Source organism: Trematomus bernacchii, unplaced genomic scaffold (genome assembly GCF_902827165.1).
Source record: "Trematomus bernacchii unplaced genomic scaffold, fTreBer1.1, whole genome shotgun sequence".
NCBI lineage: Eukaryota > Metazoa > Chordata > Actinopteri > Perciformes > Nototheniidae > Trematomus > Trematomus bernacchii.
Genome location: NW_022987698.1, coordinates 2,268,446 through 2,286,745, shown reverse-complemented (window position 1 = coordinate 2,286,745; position 18,300 = coordinate 2,268,446). Strand labels below are relative to the sequence as shown.

Here is an 18,300-nt window from a genome sequence, read left to right as displayed (position 1 = left end):
CATTAAATATTGTGCCGAATCATAGCCATCCTTAATTGAAGTCATATATTTATAAGATGACAACATATCTGAATGTACAGTTAAACATCCCCACTTTACTATATGGCTTTAGTACTGCAGTTCATCTACCCAGGAGGACAAATGCACACTGAAGAATACACCCTTGGCGGACATGTGATATTTCCAGCATCTCTGTATATATTTTTTAATGTTTTGTACTGTGGCTGGCACATGCGTTTAATTAAGATATGTGTATTTTTTTCTGCTTGTGCCTGGGTATCAAAAGGGAATAAATAAATAATACAAAAGCAACGACAGGAAAACTGAATATTTGAGTTGTAAACAAACAAAGTACAGGAGAAATGTCACTCGGGTAGAGACTTGACCGTCGTAGTAAATGCAAATGATAAGTCCACTGTGCTGTGTTGTACTTTGTCAACAACATTACTTCTGGTGTTACTCACTTCACATTATATAGCTCAAAATTACAGTATTACATCATTTTTAAATACAACAGAGTAATAATAATCGTGTGTTTATACTAATTGATCATCATTCATGTAAACATATTTAACCAGGTCATGCAAACAGTAGACCAAAACTTCTTCCACTAGAGGTGCACAGCACAGAGCAGGCGGAGCGCTCAGACTGAGATCCCTCCGACCCGGCATAAGATCCAGAGCCGGACAATATTTAGACGCTTGTCAGCAACAGAACAGAGAGAATGTGCATGGTGATGTATGATCTTTTTCTTCCCACGCACAGTGGATTCGCAACACTAACACTAACCCATAACTCTTTCTTTCTTACATGATGTGAGCTCACAGAGGATAGTCAGATACGATTCTTCTGATTTACAGGCGCACAGGGATCTCAGTTTGAGCCTCTCCTAACAGAACAGCCATAAAACAAAAAGTCTCCTTCTGATATTCATCAATTTCAATATTTTTTTCTCCAACAGAAGCATGCACACACTCAGAACCGCTCTTCACAAACCCAGTCTGAGCCAGAATATAGAGTCCAAAAGCTTTAAAAAACAATGAAATACTTATAAAAAGGACAGAAACACTTAATATGAGAAAAAAGTGATAAAACAGAACAAATGGGCGGGGGGCATCGGCAGTGAAGTCATGCCTCAAGATGAACTCTATTCAACTAAACAGCTACTTGGTCAGCGACCGGAGCGAGTCACATTGAGGGGTAAGGAGTATTAAGACATGCAGGAGTAGCTTTCAGTGTTTCCCTTTTCTTTGTGCCCTGTCTGGCCAGATTTTTGGAGAAGGCTGCCAGTAATGTAGAGCGCGTGAGCCAGATGGATGTAGACTGACCTTAATTATGAATAGAGGTAGATGTGAAAGATAATGTGAGAACAAAAATTATAGAGAAGTCTGCCTTTGGGCCACTGCCTATTCTTTGATTAAACTCCAGAAGACTGGAACCTTCCAACAACGTATTTTACAGAACACACTGTAATGACTCCTGTCTGCTGTAGCTGGACAACTCTATGTTAGGTTGCTTATCATGCAGACTGGCCCTTTCTTTAAATCACTGTCTACTCGGGAGCAGCCTTGCATTCTGTTCTGCAACAAGCAAAAAAGTTAAAACTTGTGTGTCTTGAGTCAGGATGTGTGTATGTTGTATTTTTTATTGTGGGGGAAAGACTTACAGTATATTTCTCCACACTGTGACCTGCTGGCTGTGGATGTATTCTGGTGGACACTGCCTGATAACTACTCTGCATTCCTGGCCAGACTGGGCGGGCGGGCTCTGGGCGCTCCAGGGATACAATGTCACCATGACAACCGGAGGCTGGGCTCAAACGCGACTGGCTGGCCTGCAGCAGTAGGTGCAGCTTCTCAGGCTGTCCCGGTCTGCGCTGCCCTCGGTGCTGCCACGGCGACCGTCCTCATAGTGGGATACTGGAGATTAGAGCAAAAACAACGGAGCATAAGGAGATTACGGGTAATAATAACTTTGCACTCACCATCACACTAGAAGGAAAATGTAACTCGTGCAAAACTAAATTTAGCCACTCTAGCAGTGGGAGCCTCCTAAGGCTTTCCAAATAGAAGTCATTTCCAACACTGTGAAGTTATCATAATTAGCCAATCCTGGGTAATAAAAAGTTACCCAACAGCTACAAGTACAATATTAATATCCATAAGTGATCTTGTGTTTAGGAAACAAGGTCATGCCTTAGCTTAACCTCTAACCTCCTTTATCCACACACCTCCCTCCCACTTTTTTATATATTTATTGATGTACAGCACTTTGGTCAACTCTGTTGTTTTTAAACGTGCTATATAAATAAAGTTGGATTGGACTATGCCTCTTCACACTCATTCATCCTCTCATCCTTTTATTGTACATTCTAAGGCTCAGTTTTTCTGCCTTCTATACATTTGTCTTTGAACAGCAGAATCCTTATCTTTCTAATGCTTCATCCACTTAATATAGGAAAGATGGTTTGATTTGAGAAAGATCAACTGAAAGATTGTACATTTGGCCCCACAACCTTAGACAGTTTAAATGCTGTTAAATTACAATGTAGCATTATATGTAATACATTTAGTTTAATGAACTTAATATGCACGTCTGATATGACTAAAAGATAGTGTTTGTTTGTTGACTGTAAAGTGATGACTTACAGCTCTCCTCCTCCCCATTCCCCAACTTGTCTTCCTCCTCCTCCTCCTCCTCCTCCTCTTCCTCTTCCTCTGGGAGCAGATGTCCATGGCAGGGACTGGTGGGAGTAATCTGACTCGGTCCCTCGAGACTTGTGCCCAGCTGCAACTTCCGCATGTGGCGCACCACCGCTGTGGCATTAAATGCTTGCTTCATGGACAGAGAGAGAGAAAGGGAAAACAATCTGTGTGTGACAGCTACTGAGGGAGAAGCACAGGCGTACTGAATGTGCTCTTGCCAATCTTAATACTGCTCTCTCAGCAGGCCGCTCTGTGGTTCAGGCACTGACCTTCCATTTACTTTTGGCAAAGTTCTTCTTGATTTGAGCGCTGACAGATTCATGGATATTCTTGTCCAGAGCTGTGTCTCCACAGATCCTGCAAGGTCAACAAGAATCACTGAAGTGAAATTCAGTTAAAGAACATGACTAGAGCGTATTCTTTGCATTTTGTGTCGATTTGAAGAAAAATGTATTGGCATTTTTTTAAATACTTGATTAATTCTTACATTTTCCTTAAAAAATGCAAACATTTAGCTAATTCCTGTTTCTCAAATAAGAAGATTTTATAATGTTCTTTGTCACAAACACAATAGTAATAGTTCAATGAACATCATTATGAGTAAAACAAGGAATTTGAAAGTGTCAGTTTCGGCTTGTAAATTAGAATGTGATTTGTTTTAACATTTAATTAAGAGATTAATAAATGAATTAATAAAATAGGCAATGGTTTATTGATAATGAAAATAAATGTTAGCTGATTGCTGGTCGATGATTTTTTTTATTGATATGATATAATGTATGTCCTTTTCTATTTTCTCCTTATTTTAATTTAGTCTAACATTTGACAGAAAATAGTGAAAATGGCTGTTATTGTTTTCAAGAACCCAAAGTATGAGTATCTTTTTTATATATAAAGGTAATAAGTATTTGACTCTCTTACCATGGGTGCTGGAGCGCCTGATCACATGTATACCTCTTCAAAGGTTCTTTCTCCATCAGGTGACAGATGAAGTCTTTGGCTGCAGACAAAAATCATGGTATTATACGTCCAATCTGATTAGGTATACATATATATTATACGTACATATTTTAATAATCAGAAGTACCTGAATCTGAGATGTCGTCCCAGTACGGAGAGTCAAATTCATACTCTGCTTTCAGAATCTGCTCAAATAACTTGGCATCGTTTTCATCGTAAAACGGAGGGTATCCACATAACCTGTGGGAGTGATATTGTATAATATTCAGTATAAAACTCACACTTGACATACTTCCCAGTGATTAAGGGGCTTACTTACAGAATATAAGAAATAACTCCTATGGACCAGCAGTCCACTGCTTTGCTGTACGGCTTCTGAGCGAGCACCTCGGGAGCTGTGAAACACACAGCAGACATTCAGGAAAAGCAGAACAAATATACGCTACAGGGTAGAAGTGGGGGTGAATTCAAGTAATCTTGACCTTTCAGTAATACCATGTGATCTAGTGGGTCATGTCGAACAGGTAGAGAGCCCTTCTGAAACACTTGCAATTGCCTCAGTAGTGGACGAAAGAGCTTCTCACAACTCAATGAATAAAGAGGGGATATCAGCTGAAATAACAGGCACTGAGCTCACAAGAAAGAGAGGGGGAGGCGAGGAGAGTCTGGCAGACCAGCAAAATAAATGCCTTACCCACATATCCAGGCGTACCGCAGGCTGTGGACATGACACTGCCTGCTCCCTCAATCTTCGACAATCCGAAGTCACTGATCATAATTTTAGAGTCTTCGTCCATACTGTAATACAGCAGATTCTCTGGCTGCAAAGACAAGAAGAGGCATCAAAGAGGACGGTTTGCAAAGGGAGAAAGGGTCAACTGCAAGCCAGATCGAGCAGTTATCTTCCTGTCTTCCTTGAGCAATAATACCTTCAAGTCTCTGTGGACGATGCCCATATCGTGGAGATATTTGACTGCATCCAAGATCTGGTGGATAAGTTGGCTGGCATCTCTCTCTGTGTAGAAACCTTTCTCCACTATCCTGTCAAACAACTCACCTCCAGATACCCTGCCAGGTCAAAATCAAAGTGTTAGGCTCATACAGCCAAATAAAGCACAGTAAATAAATCCACATTCATGTCTTCTTTTATATAATAAGCCATTGTGTAAGTTAAAGAGGAGGACTTACAGCTGCATGACGAGATATAGATGGGATGTGTTTTCAAAGATGTCCTCCAGTGTGACAATGTTGGCGTGTTTGATTCTGAGGAACATAAATGGACAAAAATCATCAGATAGAATATGTTGCATTTTTTATTGAGATTCAATCTCTCTTGCTTACTGTAAGTTGGTCACCAGATGGCATTCTTGCTGCATAATTCAAATGTAGAGCTGTATGTTCCCTCTTTTCTATGAAAAGCCCTTCAGTTAATTGAGATCAAACCTATGTGTGCAGACTGAAAGAGACCCTCAGATCAGAACACGGAGAAGCTTCAGATACAGTACTCTTGCCTAGAAGGACAATAGCCAGTGCTTCACAGCTGGAACCGGAAACAAATATCAGCTTTTGATGAGAGCTACAGGGCTTGACAGAATAACTATAACACATTTTATTCTCAGACGCACAAAATGGTATTGTTTATTGTTGTGAACCAGTCAGTCAGCCATCTCTCTGGGCTCCTGAGTCAAAAGGATGAACAAACCATCACTGTTACATAGCATCAGCTGGGCTGTGACTTTTAATAGGAATAGGGAATACCTCGTCTAGTCTGCCACTCGCATGAGTCCTGTTTATTTAATTGTGACTTAAAGTATTTAGCCAAACTCCACTCCTCCCACTCTGCCATATCGCTCTCCTTCATACCCTACCCCCATCTCCACTTCTCCACCCTCTATGTCTCTTTCTCTTTCTTCAATACACTGCTGCGGGGAACTCCACACCATCTCCGCCTCTGTGTGCTGTTGCCCTGGCAACAGGGACACTAAAAATAGGTCTATCTTCTTTACTCCTGACATTTCCGGTGCACAATCCTACTGTTTCTACTGACACCATGCATTTAGTCACCCATTCAATTGACCCCTTGCATATATTTTGCATCTGTACATGTATGGTTGAGTAATTCCTCCCGATGGACACAAAGCGTAAGCCAACGCACGACGAGGAACTTTGGTGATCGTACCTGTGTAGTACCGCAATCTCATTCTCGATGTTGTTCTCTTTGCCCTCCAACGCTTTCTTAGGGATACACTTGATGGCCACCAGCCTCTGGGTCCTCTTCTCCTCTGCTAGAACCACCTCTGAGAAAGCTCCCCTGAACAAAGGTAGAAGAAACAAACACAGTTTAAAAATGTGTTGAGTAAAATAGACTTGTTAAGATCTAATGGACCCTTATTAGGCTACAGGCCATGACGGATATACAATGTAACACAAAAGATGGTACTAGCGGGACAGAGTATGCAGAGCTTTTTATTCAAATCATTTTAGACTTCTAGATATTTTTTAGTGCAAAGATAAGGTCAAGTTATATTATTCCGTGATAAATAACCACAAGCTTTAAAATAAGGATCTCCAAATACCCTCCATGCAGCCATCTTTGTGTGTATGAGTGGTGTTTGGATAAATAATTCAAAATTCTGACATTACCGAGACTTTTTGGGGGCTACGAAAATGCTCAGCAGTCGCAAAAAGACATTTATAGCAATATCACTTGCCTCAAAAAAAGAAAGAAGAAACTATTTTTATTCTACTCAATAATAGATAGTAAATGCAGTGTGGCTGTTTTGAGGGAGACAAGACTGCATTATGGATTATGGCGATGCTGAGAGGGAGAACAGTGTGCATTTACACAGTCTCCCTACATGTGCGTGGGAGAGATCTCAGGAGTCGGCCTGAGCGTTGTTAGCAGCCGCAGGGATCCTTTACATGTGTGTGGAACAGCACTGTCATGCAATACACAATGGGAGTCCAAGGTTACTATTATAGCAACTTCTTTTCCATCTGTCACACTGTGGAGCATGTGAGGACCTCTCACACTCAACTTCACTTTAGTATGCAACCTTTAATAAAGACTTCACAGAGCTGTTGTCAACAACACCCCGGGAATAAGGAAGCAAATCTCTCAATTTCTGTTTATTCTGCTTTTAACATTCATGAAGTGTTCATTACAGAGCAGAACAGCTATTGAGCAACCCTGAGCTTCCATCAGTACACCTCCTCCCATCATCGTGTCATCGTAAATGCCCATGTGGATCTGCGGTAATCCTTGAGATGGCTTTGTACCGTGGCCATCTTGTGCTCAACGAACCAGCGCAGCAGAAACGTTTGAATATTGAAGCTGATGCACATGAGGAGAGACGATTATCACACACATCTCCGGTTTCATTTTTCTAAAAGTCCTTAAAATAATCTCAAAACGAAATCAAATAAAGCTCCAATTTGCATCGACCCATAAAAGCATTTTAATGTGTTTATGTCTGCAACATTTACAGTAAGGGTTTCCTCAGAGGGTCAAGAGTGTAAAACCCCTATTCTCTGGGTGTTATAATCTCTTTAGACTCAAAATAGAAAAAAGATCATCTTTAACACATTTTCTTTTAAAAAGGCCTGTCACGGTGTAATGTATTTGTTTCGTTAGAACAACAATTCAAAACCCACAGAAAAATCTCACAACAAGAAGTTTTAAAGCAAGAGGCTTTAACTTGAGTTACATAAGTATTATTTAATTATCAAAAAGCTGCAATGTTTACTTTTCAATTTATAATTCAATGAATCCACAGATTGTGTAAAATCTTGCCGGTAAGATTAGAAATGAATCAATCATGAAAAAATGATAATGTGAGCCTCAAACACAGCTGTCTTTAAAGAGAAATGAGCAGGGGAATATGATGCAATGAAATGATCAAAATCATTGTTGATGTGACAGACCCCTGGATAAACATATATACTGTCCTTTTTCTGTTTGACAAGAATCACAGATGACAGCAACACGAGTATCATTATGTCAACAGGATCTAATTTTTTATCAATTTACACCTCTATTGTCAGAATTATACGACTGTAGATATCTGATTTCACATTTTGACTCAACTTTATATTGTATATGACCTGATCCATGCTACTCCTTCAAATAAAATACATTCACGCACACACACTACTGTTGCCGTGAGACACACTGTAATCAAACATCCAGTTGCTAATTTGGAGACGTAGGGGTGGGCTCTCAGGGGGTTTGGGAAGAGGAAGACAGGAAGCCACTGTAGCTGTTATTCTGAACTGATAAGATTTATGTAACAGCTAACGTGTAAGACTTAGCATTAGATAAGAGTGAAACGATTGTTGTCAATTTCTTCAGTCTTCTTGTTGCCATATCATCTGATATATTTTATGCCAATAAATAATCCTGGCATGCACATTATCCTGCTGTAAACAAATTCAAATAAATAAGTCCTATATGAGTCATTGGCCTCAAGACTCATAGCTGACGCTCGGCTGTTTTTGTGTACATGAACAAGACTGTCACAGCATATTTTTAGACATTTTTTAGATTAAACCTCCACTCGAACGACAGATAGATAGATAGATAGATAGATAGATATAGATAGATATAGATAGATATAGATAGATAGATAGATAGATAGATAGATAGATAGATAGATAGATAGATAGATAGATAGATAGATAGATAGATAGATGAAACATTCATTAAAAGCGCCATATCTGGTAATTATGCATCTGTATAAGTGTGATGGTGTCTGCCCCAAAGCCATCAGCATAACACCACAGCATGGGTCTCTGTCTGACACTTACAAAACACACACACACGCACACGCACACACACACACATATTGTAGAAGACGCTGTTATCCCAGCTGTCCATACGGGAAAATATTGATTCACACATTCTCATATCGCTGTCAGCGTCTCTCAGTGTTACCTCCATGAAGTATGCTCTTATTGCCCTCTTCCATGTCTTTAAGGCTTCATCCGACAGTTCATCATGATGAATTTTAACATGAAGAGTTGTTAGTAAACAACATGGGTGAAGACATATATTTAGAGGCCCAGGATTAAGCTGCAGCTGTTTTTTAATTAATTATGTTTGTTGGTGAACTCCTTTTTAAAGTTTCAGTAGCTAACAAGCCAAAACTAACAATGGATTTAATAAGTTACACTATGAACAACATAAGAAACATCATTCCAAGACTTTACAAATATTTGAATATAGCGCTGTATCAAAGTAATCATGTATCTAAACAGGCAGTCACTGAATGACGCAAGTATAAATTCCTAACCCTTTTATAAAATAATATCAGACTAAAACACAGCTGAGTTATTATTAAGTGTGTAGATGCTGACACTCAACTCTCCTTTCTGAGCTCTCTAACATGTACATTCAAACAGAAAGGATGATATGATACAGAGAATACAGTCCCCTGACTTAAATGTGTCACAACTCTAACCCTGTCACAACCGTAACCCCCAACTCAAAACAATAAGCTCTAAAAAGCTAATTCTGCAAAGAGCTGCAAAACTTGTTTGAATTCTCCATTCAATTCTGAGTAGAAGCAGCAGTACCGTCATCCTTTTTGTAATAGGCCTTTTACATTTTATATCAAACAAAGCACATCAATGCATCCATAAAAAAGATACAACCATTAAGTAGTAAGAAATGGGGGCGGAGAGTTTCAAGAACTACTCGTGCACTCCAGGTGGATAGTGTGTAGGAGAGATACAGTCACATTTTGACCATGCAGTACAAAAACACTGCTAGCACTCATTCTGGTTGTTTATAGAGAAGAGTGAGGAGTTGAGAGGTTTGACCTACACATTATTTTACAGTTGAGCAATTGTTAGTGAATGGACCAGTCCCCATCTTTGTTTATATGAATGTATTAAGTTGTTTTTCTGTAGATAGTGTGAAATGGGATTGTACTGTTTGTCCACACATATCACCTCTTGTCTTTCCCTCTCTCTCTCTCAAACACTCACAAACTCACACACACACAATATGGATTAGGCTAAAAAGAGAACGCTTTTTTGGGACTCGGAGGCATATTGGGCTTAAGGGGAGCGCTTGCCAGGTGAGATCGATAGACTTATGGATGCTCGAGGCTGTCAGCAACAGGCCCAAGGTGCATGACTCTGCCTGATTGATAGTGTATCTTTGGAACAAAAAAAGAACTTTATTGAAAGTATTGGACATTCCAGCTAACACCAATCATTTTGACTGCAAAAGGGATTTAATAACATCACAGTCTCTCGGTCCAGGAGCCAGTTGCACCAGCTGTTCATAACTTAAAACTTAGCCTAGTTAAAACGCAATTGTTTATTGAGCTGACATGCATGACTAAATTAAAGCAAGTTGCACTACACAAACTCATTATGCCCAACTCTTTTTTTAAACTGCATAGCACTTAAACACACATATTTATCCATCTAGGCATTTCAATAATTTAAAAAAAACGGTGACTTTATACCAACATGGCATAGGCCATTATTAATATATCATGTGTCATTTTAACTGGCCCCATGCATTGCTTTGAGACAAGCTGCCAGCATGCAGGGATATATCTGTCCACAGGAAACTGAACTACTATGGATGCACCCATGTCATTTCTCCTTTTAGGTCTCATTAATACATCATAATTCATACATAAAAACGTTAAACCTTGGACAAAAGTATTGAACTCTAAGTGATTTTATGGGACATTTAATGAAACTGTAAAAAGAAAGCCATCAGTGTTGTCAGTGTCCATAAAAGACAAGACTTTTACAGAAGCTATAACACTCCACTTATTACACTCATTACAACAATAGCCCATAACAACTACAGTGATGGGTTAGCTGCTTTACTCTCTCCCTCCTTTTACAGTCTTTCACAAAAACACAACGACGGCCTCAAAAGCAAAGCTTAGAAAACCTGAGTTTGCTGGAATCTCATAGTCACACCTTTATTTTATAAAAAGCAACAGTGATGGCATCTCACAGGTAGTTAAACAGAATGTTATCAGTAATATGCTTTGCTCTTCTATTTCCTGTCATAGGTAGATAACATTGTTAAAGGTTAAAAGTTAAAATCTTAAAATGACTACAAAAAAAGCCCAAGCGTGTGACCGCAGTGTGACAGACATGATAACTGCAGAGAGGATAAGTGTTTCAATCTGCCAACCCTACCTAGAGGACAGCTAGCTTGACGTGGACCCTAAACAGAGTTTAAACTGTAAGGATTAGCTGGATCTGAATACAATATTTCAACATAAATCAATTAACTTCATGCACTGAATTCCTGGATAAAGCTCCACTGTAATCTTCTCTCCGAGCATAAGGAGCTTTCCGTCAACACATTAATTCTTCCCTCTGCCAGGTCCAGCTATAGTGACAGTAGGAAAAGAATATTACTTCAGCTTTTTTCTGCATCTTTTTTCATGAAATATGGGAACCCGCTATCCTGGTAATTCACTCAATCCTTGTTATATAACACTTTATATCATACTTCAAATTACAATCACTTTTGAAAGTTCCTGTGAGCCGTACAGAAATCGTAAGAGAAATAATCAGAGTTTAGCAGCAGTCATGAGTTCTCAAATAAACGGTGTGCTCGTGCATGCAGCTCACAGGCTTTGAGACTGATGGAGTCTTATTTGATGTCCTCCTACAGCACTCAACATAACCAGACGGCCTCATCATCTACCCACTGCTATTTCACTTTTTTGGATGTGAACCAGAGCTGCACAGTCATTAAAATCTGATTCTGTGCAGCCTTTCTGGGTAAACAGGTGTGCAAGATAGAAAACAAAACCACACTCCATCTGGCACACTCGTGTTATCACAGGTGGACATGTGCTAGGTCACTTGTTCTCAGTTTGGGGGAGTGGAGAGCAGTCCCATGACCATCTGGGCCGGTTTTGTCCCCCCTGGAGAGTGCAGTCACAGGTCCAGCCATCACCATTAAAAAGTAACCTTTTTCATGCTGGTTGATGATTTAGTGTGTGGTTTATTACAACCTTAAGGTGTGTTACATGTACATAGATGTAAATGTGACTTATTTTGAATTCCAGACTTAGATCAATAAGAATTGTAGAATCCACCAGGCCACATCAAACGAGTAGGAAGTTTGAAAATCTTTTCAGACAAATCTTAGACAGCGGCTTCAGAAATGGGTGAATGTAATATTTATTTTTGCCATGAGCAAAGTGCTCCTAATCTCTTAAAAAATTTAGACAAATATATAACTTGGGTTGATGAAGCGGCAGACTCTTTTATATTTAAAATGAGATGGGTTAGATATTACTGGTTAGATTGATTTTGTATTCTTATTTGTGTTCTCATGGGGAATAAGATGAACCACTTAATTGAGTGAGATTTTAGTTTCAGAGAAAATGAAAGGGAAGAATGAATTGGTCCTTGACTGGTTTCATACATACACTGTAAAATATTACCATGATTTCACAATATTTAGCTGTAATATTTTTCAATAAATTACTGTTTTACCACTTTACAGTCTTTACCTGTAATGTTCACAATATAATACTGTAATTTTGAATTTCACAGTGAAATCAATACAGGCACAGTTAATTACTGTGAATGTACAGGATAAATGATTACCAGGATTTCACAACATGTTACTGTATTATTTCAGAGTAAAATACTGTATTCAGACCATCCTCTGTGATAACACAACAAATTAAGGGATTTTCTTGCTTTTATCGCTCTTGCTTGGCTTTAAATACTAATTTCTTTCTTTGGTGCAGGTTTTACTTAAATTGAAACGGGCACCGCTGCATGTGCCTTAAAATAAATGATGCAACATATACATTTTGTTGTCTTGGTTTATTGTTTTCAGGTGCTTCCTGGGCATTAATCCTGAGACGGGCTCGAAAGCCAAAAAGAGGCATGGCAATTGAAACCCCCTTGTCAAAAATTGTTGACTTCGAGTGGATGTCTGTGTAGACATGTGTTAACTGCTGCCCTCCTTGTTTTCTGCACCTGGTCTGCCCCTGGCTCCGCCTCTGCCCAGGTGTTCCTAATTCCACTCAGCCGTGTATATATAAAGAGAAGCTGGAGGAGAAGGATGTCTCACGCCGGGAGACACTCTCCTTAGAATATCTCTTTGCCATTTTGAGCTGTAGACCATCTTTTTGCAGATGTGTTTATGTTTAGCCTGGAGGACCTGGTAGTCCAGTTTTCGCGGCTTTATTTTGTTTCCCATAGGGTTTATAATTGATTTCTGGTTAGGGGGGGGGAGTTCTGGGTCCTACGGCCCGTGGTGTGGCTGGCTCGGGTTCCCTCCTTCTGTTTGTTCCTTTTGGCCAGTCCTCCAGACCTCTTTTTGTTTCCCGTTTCGCTTGTGTGAGCAAACGGCTGATTATCAATAAATGCTCGTTACCAAGTACCGGTTATTGCGTGTATTCTTTCATGTTGCGGGTCTCAGCACGAGCCACTACCGCGGAGTAGAGGTTGGGGCCGTAACAACATGTCCAACACACTGTGAAATGTACTTTGCACTTCAATGGAGTAATACAAAGTTAAAATGGGCATTTTCTTTGTTTTTCTTTGTTGATTGAGCCGATTGAATTGTGTAGTTATGGTAAGATCCCAGTTAACTAGTCAAATTTACAATATATTATTGTATTATTTACATTTGTATATTTACAGTAAATTACTGGCTACTGTGTTGCATTACTTCTACAGTAATAGTGTGAAAATACAGGTAATTACTGTAATTTATGTACAGCAAGGTACCATAATACCACAGCTCTGTACTGCTATATCACAGTAATTCCATGGGCATGGCAACTGTAAAGTCACAGTATTTAGCTGTACTTTTATTCTAATTTACTGTAAAATATCTACAGTAAATTACTGTGAAATATTTACAGTGAATTACTGTGAAATATTTACAGTAAATTACTGTGAAATCCATGCAACTAGTAGCCAGTAATTTACTGTAATTTTACAGCCAAACATTTTACAGTGTAGAGAAAAAACGTTTCGTGACTGACGTCAACCTCTCTTCCACTCAGGACTCTTTCCTACTCTCAAAACAAGAACACTGAGTCAAAGCCAACATTAAGGCCAAACTGCCTGAATGTCAAGTGCACTCCACATTACGAGTTTTGACCATGACAGGAAGAGTACCTAAACTGATAATGATGTTCAGTAACAAATACACTCACATGCAACCGCACACACGCCTGCAATATGCACACAATTGCAGCTCTAGCCCTTTCATGTTAAACTCGTGTTGAACATGAGTAATGGATGAAGTAAAGATCAGCTTAAAAATATTCAAGCTGCATTCAAAACTAGATTCAGTTAAGTTGCTGTTGCTTTTATTATTATAAACTTTACTGTTTCCTTTCGTTGCCTGCCTTTGATCAGCCAATCCTTAAAATGTAACTTTAATGTGTTTTAAAATGTTTGCAACACTCAGAAGAAAGTCAAATTGGCCAGGGAAAAAAAATGCATGTTTGAATACTTTAAGACGTATGGGAAATAGTTGAGTCAGCATTGAACTGCGGCCAAGAACAAGACTAGTCTGAGTCAAGACGTGACAGGAACGTCCAAAATGTCACTCAAGTTTCTTTGAGTCCAGACTGCAGCTCTGACAGTGTGGACAGATGGAGTAGGAATGACTGGTGGGTCTGATATAATCCCTTGGTGTCTCCAACTCTCTGTGGGTTGTGTAGGTACCCATCACTTACAATTTACACAGCAGGCTACACATGGCAGCTTCATTATATATTGACTGAAATTCTGGAAACCAACCAGTGTGGGTGTCCTGGAAACTGTACCCCCATGCTTTCTCAATTGTTTTTTGATTATTTGAATGTACACAAAGAAAAATGAAATAATAGATATGACATTCTCAGATAGGGCAAATTAAGAGTTTATTAATCCTACTTATACACGTTTTGCTTTATTGTTATGGGGGTAGTTTGAGATCTATTTTTTAAGGCTTTGAGACATGAACTGCTTAAACTTCCCCCGCACAATGGAGGTACATGGAGCTAAAATGATCTATGAAAGTTTCAAGAGCATTAGACCTTTCCTGACTGACACAAGCTGAGGTGTTAGGGTCCATTGAGAGTCTTGGGCCGTATTGAACATTCAGAATTTCCCTGACAACAGCACTAAACTAGCAGTACTTACGTCCCCAGTACTTCTTTGAAGTCATAATGTTCTTTGATGTCTGATGTCTTCTTTTTCCATCCATTTCCATCCTCTCCAAGAGGCATCCTACAATGCTGATCCGATTAGCCACACTACAGCTATGGGGCAAAGGGAACAGAAACACAAAAAAACTGTTAATAAAGACTAAGAGCATGCACGTTAAGATATGACCCCACGCATGTGTAATCACATCTAAATGTCTGATCAGGTGGATAAAGTGAACCAATGATTTATATGAAGTGATGTTTAATGAACATATGTGTAAGATATACATTCCCTCAATTCCTTGATTTTGTATCATGTTGCTGTGTGTTTTAACTACTTTCTGATGATGTATCTATCACAAACATTATTCAAGCACCCAGTGGGGAAACTGGATATATGACACCACAATCAACGGGCACTCATGCACTGTATAATGTACTTAATTAAGAGTATTTAGACTGTGGGAGATATTCAGCCACAGTATCTGTTTAATATGTCAATTAGAGTTTGGCTGACTGATTGCTGCATAAAACCTTCATCCATTAAATAAACCATTGATTTTTATGGTGAAGTGTTCTGGTTAATGCAGTTTGATTGGACTGGTGGCAAGAAGACAAGTTACTAGTTTCTTCTGATCTGCATGATGACTGATTAATAAGCTCAAATGTCAAATCACGTATAATTAAACATTGAAGCTGAAGGCCTGGCATTTATTGCATTACATTTAAAAAGGACAGTACACTTTTATAAGGCTGCGAAAAATGATATAAATGAATAAGAATGAAACAAATTGAGAGCGAAAAAAAAGAAACGTGCACAATGAAAAGGAAGATATACAACTTTCCCCCCAAAAGCTACAACCCACAAGAGTCTTTTTTGCTGAGATCCGGCTGGGCAGCAATTGATAGCAACACAATAACATAAAGTAGGGCAAATAGACTAGTGCAGCAGAGACAGTCAAATAAGGGACCATACAGCGTCGCAAAAACAAACGCATGGTCAGTAGAGGCAGATACCAGCTGGGAGAAATGTGCAGTATTTCTCAATATGTAACCAGTAATGATTGTCAAATCCACAAATACAAGAGCTCAGGTGAAATGGAAACTGTATTCCACTGAGAAACGTGCGGTAACCTGCTCTGCATTAAGGCTGCAGGGCGTGAATGGAAGCAGGGGGTTGAATGGGAATTCAAACGGCTTGCCGGTGCATTACGCCAGACTGACTGAAAATAAGTCAAATGTTCGAGGTGGTGATCATACAAGTACAAGCTACAGAGAGAAAAGGCGGTGTGGGTGTGCGAAGAGTAGTACTGCAGCGCTCAAGGGTATGGCAGTCAAAGGAAAGCAGCATCTTTGGGTTAAACCTGCAGATGCTACATGCAGGCGCACAATAAAAGAAGCTTCACAAGTTTAAGTGCTAAAGGAAAAACTACACGATTGATTTTGCATTTCTGTGAATATATGGCTAGAGAAAAAGACATACCTAAATGGCGATCTGTCGCTGTGATGTGTTCTCCTTGCCTGTGGGAGCGATGTGGTTGCTGTGCTTGTGCGCAGCGTTGTGTCCACTAGACTTCTCCTGACGTCAAGAAAACCAGACGTCTGTGGACGTAGTGCAGCATAGAATCACTCACTGTTCTCTTAACAACGTGATCTGCGATTCTCACAAAGATAGTCGAGCCGCCGTCTGTTGCATGTGAACACATTTTTTTGTGCATCTGCTTGTTGTTTCCTGAAAGCTTCTCGCAGTGCAGTCGGTCACGCTCCTGCTGAGTTTGCAGGTTATGCAGACAATTTTAGAGCCTCGGCAAAACAGGCGTAACGTGTCACTGTGAATAATGTATCACACAGCACTGACAAGGCACACACAAGCGGCCTCTGGATTATGCAAGGTTTTAGATGCTTACTGAAAATATGCCAAATTAGGGGTAATGGGCATTTGCAGGGAATTAAAGATCTGAATTGCCATTAATATTGAGGCAACGCCCTGCATTCACTCTCTTACAGCATCCTCTCTGCACTGGCAGGCACCCTTTCACAGGATAGGGCCCTAAAGCAATTAGGACTAAAAAAATACCCACATGTTTATTCACCAGCTCTGATTCAAGATTAAAATTCAAGATTCAAGGCTTTTATTGTCATTTGTACATAGCTACTACAGTGTAGTTATGACAATGAGAATCTTAGGTCACAGCTCCTCCAACAGTGCAACACAATAAAACAGATGAAATAGTGCAAAATATAATATTATAGAAATAGTGCAAGAATAGTCTATATACAAGTAATTGGAATATTGATATAAATTGCAAACAGGTGAATGTTATGGATGTTCTTTCAAAGGTTCAGGTTCTTTCAAAAGGTTTTAATGTCATATGCACATAAGCTACAGTGTAGAAATGGCAATGAACATCTTACGTCCCGAGCTCCTCCAACAATGCAACATAGTTATATAAGACATATACAATTGAACAAATAAAAACACCATGAACGCATTGCAACACATTGCAATGCGTTCATGGTGTTTTGCCATTATATTTAATTGAGGATATATATCATTGTCCATATAGGCCTACTGTACTTAAAGGTGGGGTAGGTAAGTTTGAGAAACCGGCTCGAGATACACTTTTTGTTATATTCCATGGAATGCTCTTAACATCCCGATAGCAATGAATACCTTAAGTGCTTTGACAAAAAATCCATAACAAAATGTCATCTGTGGAAGCCGTAGTACTGTAAAAAGCACGACCAATCATTTTAGCCGCCCGGCTAAAATAACTGGATGGCCTACCTGCCTGTCAGCCTTCCATCTGCGCACAAACTTATCTCGTGCCCTCATTGGTCATGTGCACGTTCGTGTGTGTTGGAGGAGGGGCTCTGTAAGGAAGTGGCAGATTTTTTCCGGCTGTGTATTTTCAAATTCTAGCGCACTCGAGCTGGTTTCTCCAAAATTACCTACTGTACCCCACCTTTAACTAGTTGAACATTATCAAACAGACGATATGGGTGGAGAAGTTTATTTTATTGTGAATCTTGTATGTCTTTGTGTTTTTTATTATTTTTGGGTGAATGGATAGTAGGCTACACTTGATAGTACCATGTTCACAGTCTTTATTTCAACATGCATGTTGTAAATAAAAGCAATTCTTTTTTTTACTAACCCATCCCCAAAACATCTCAACCCTCTTTCCACGTCCAAACCGTCAAAATAAAGTAAGATTTGGATATTAAATGTGCACAATTAATATGCACAAACAATATCTTAGGCAGTTGAGGATAAAAAAAGAAATAACAGAATAAACTAGAGAATGCAATTCCTGAAGAAATTGCTAGTGGGAAAGCTTTATGCTGAAAAGCTGATGCTGAATTGCTATGCTGAAATGTAATGTGTAAGAAGATAGTGAAGAATTTAGATTGAAATGATACATGAACACTGGGGGCTTGAATGTGTGATGAGAGAAGAAAAGAAAGTAAAAAGGCTT

The 18,300-nt window shown here is 39.3% G+C and overlaps 1 protein-coding gene across 1 annotated transcript; it reads right to left on the bottom strand.

The window, feature by feature from the left end:
- Window positions 1-217: 217 nt before the first annotated feature.
- On the bottom strand, window positions 218-16,480 carry camk1a (calcium/calmodulin-dependent protein kinase Ia). Its single transcript, XM_034139535.1, has 12 exons — window positions 16,305-16,480; window positions 14,817-14,935; window positions 5,845-5,976; window positions 4,854-4,928; window positions 4,595-4,733; window positions 4,360-4,486; window positions 3,985-4,060; window positions 3,793-3,905; window positions 3,627-3,705; window positions 2,975-3,062; window positions 2,649-2,835; window positions 218-1,919 (listed from the first exon to the last, which is right to left on the bottom strand). Exons 2-12 carry the CDS (start codon window positions 14,900-14,902, stop codon window positions 1,816-1,818), a joined length of 1,206 nt encoding a protein of 401 aa, XP_033995426.1. The 5' UTR covers window positions 14,903-14,935; window positions 16,305-16,480; the 3' UTR covers window positions 218-1,815.
- Between the last annotated feature and the right edge of the window lie 1,820 nt (window positions 16,481-18,300).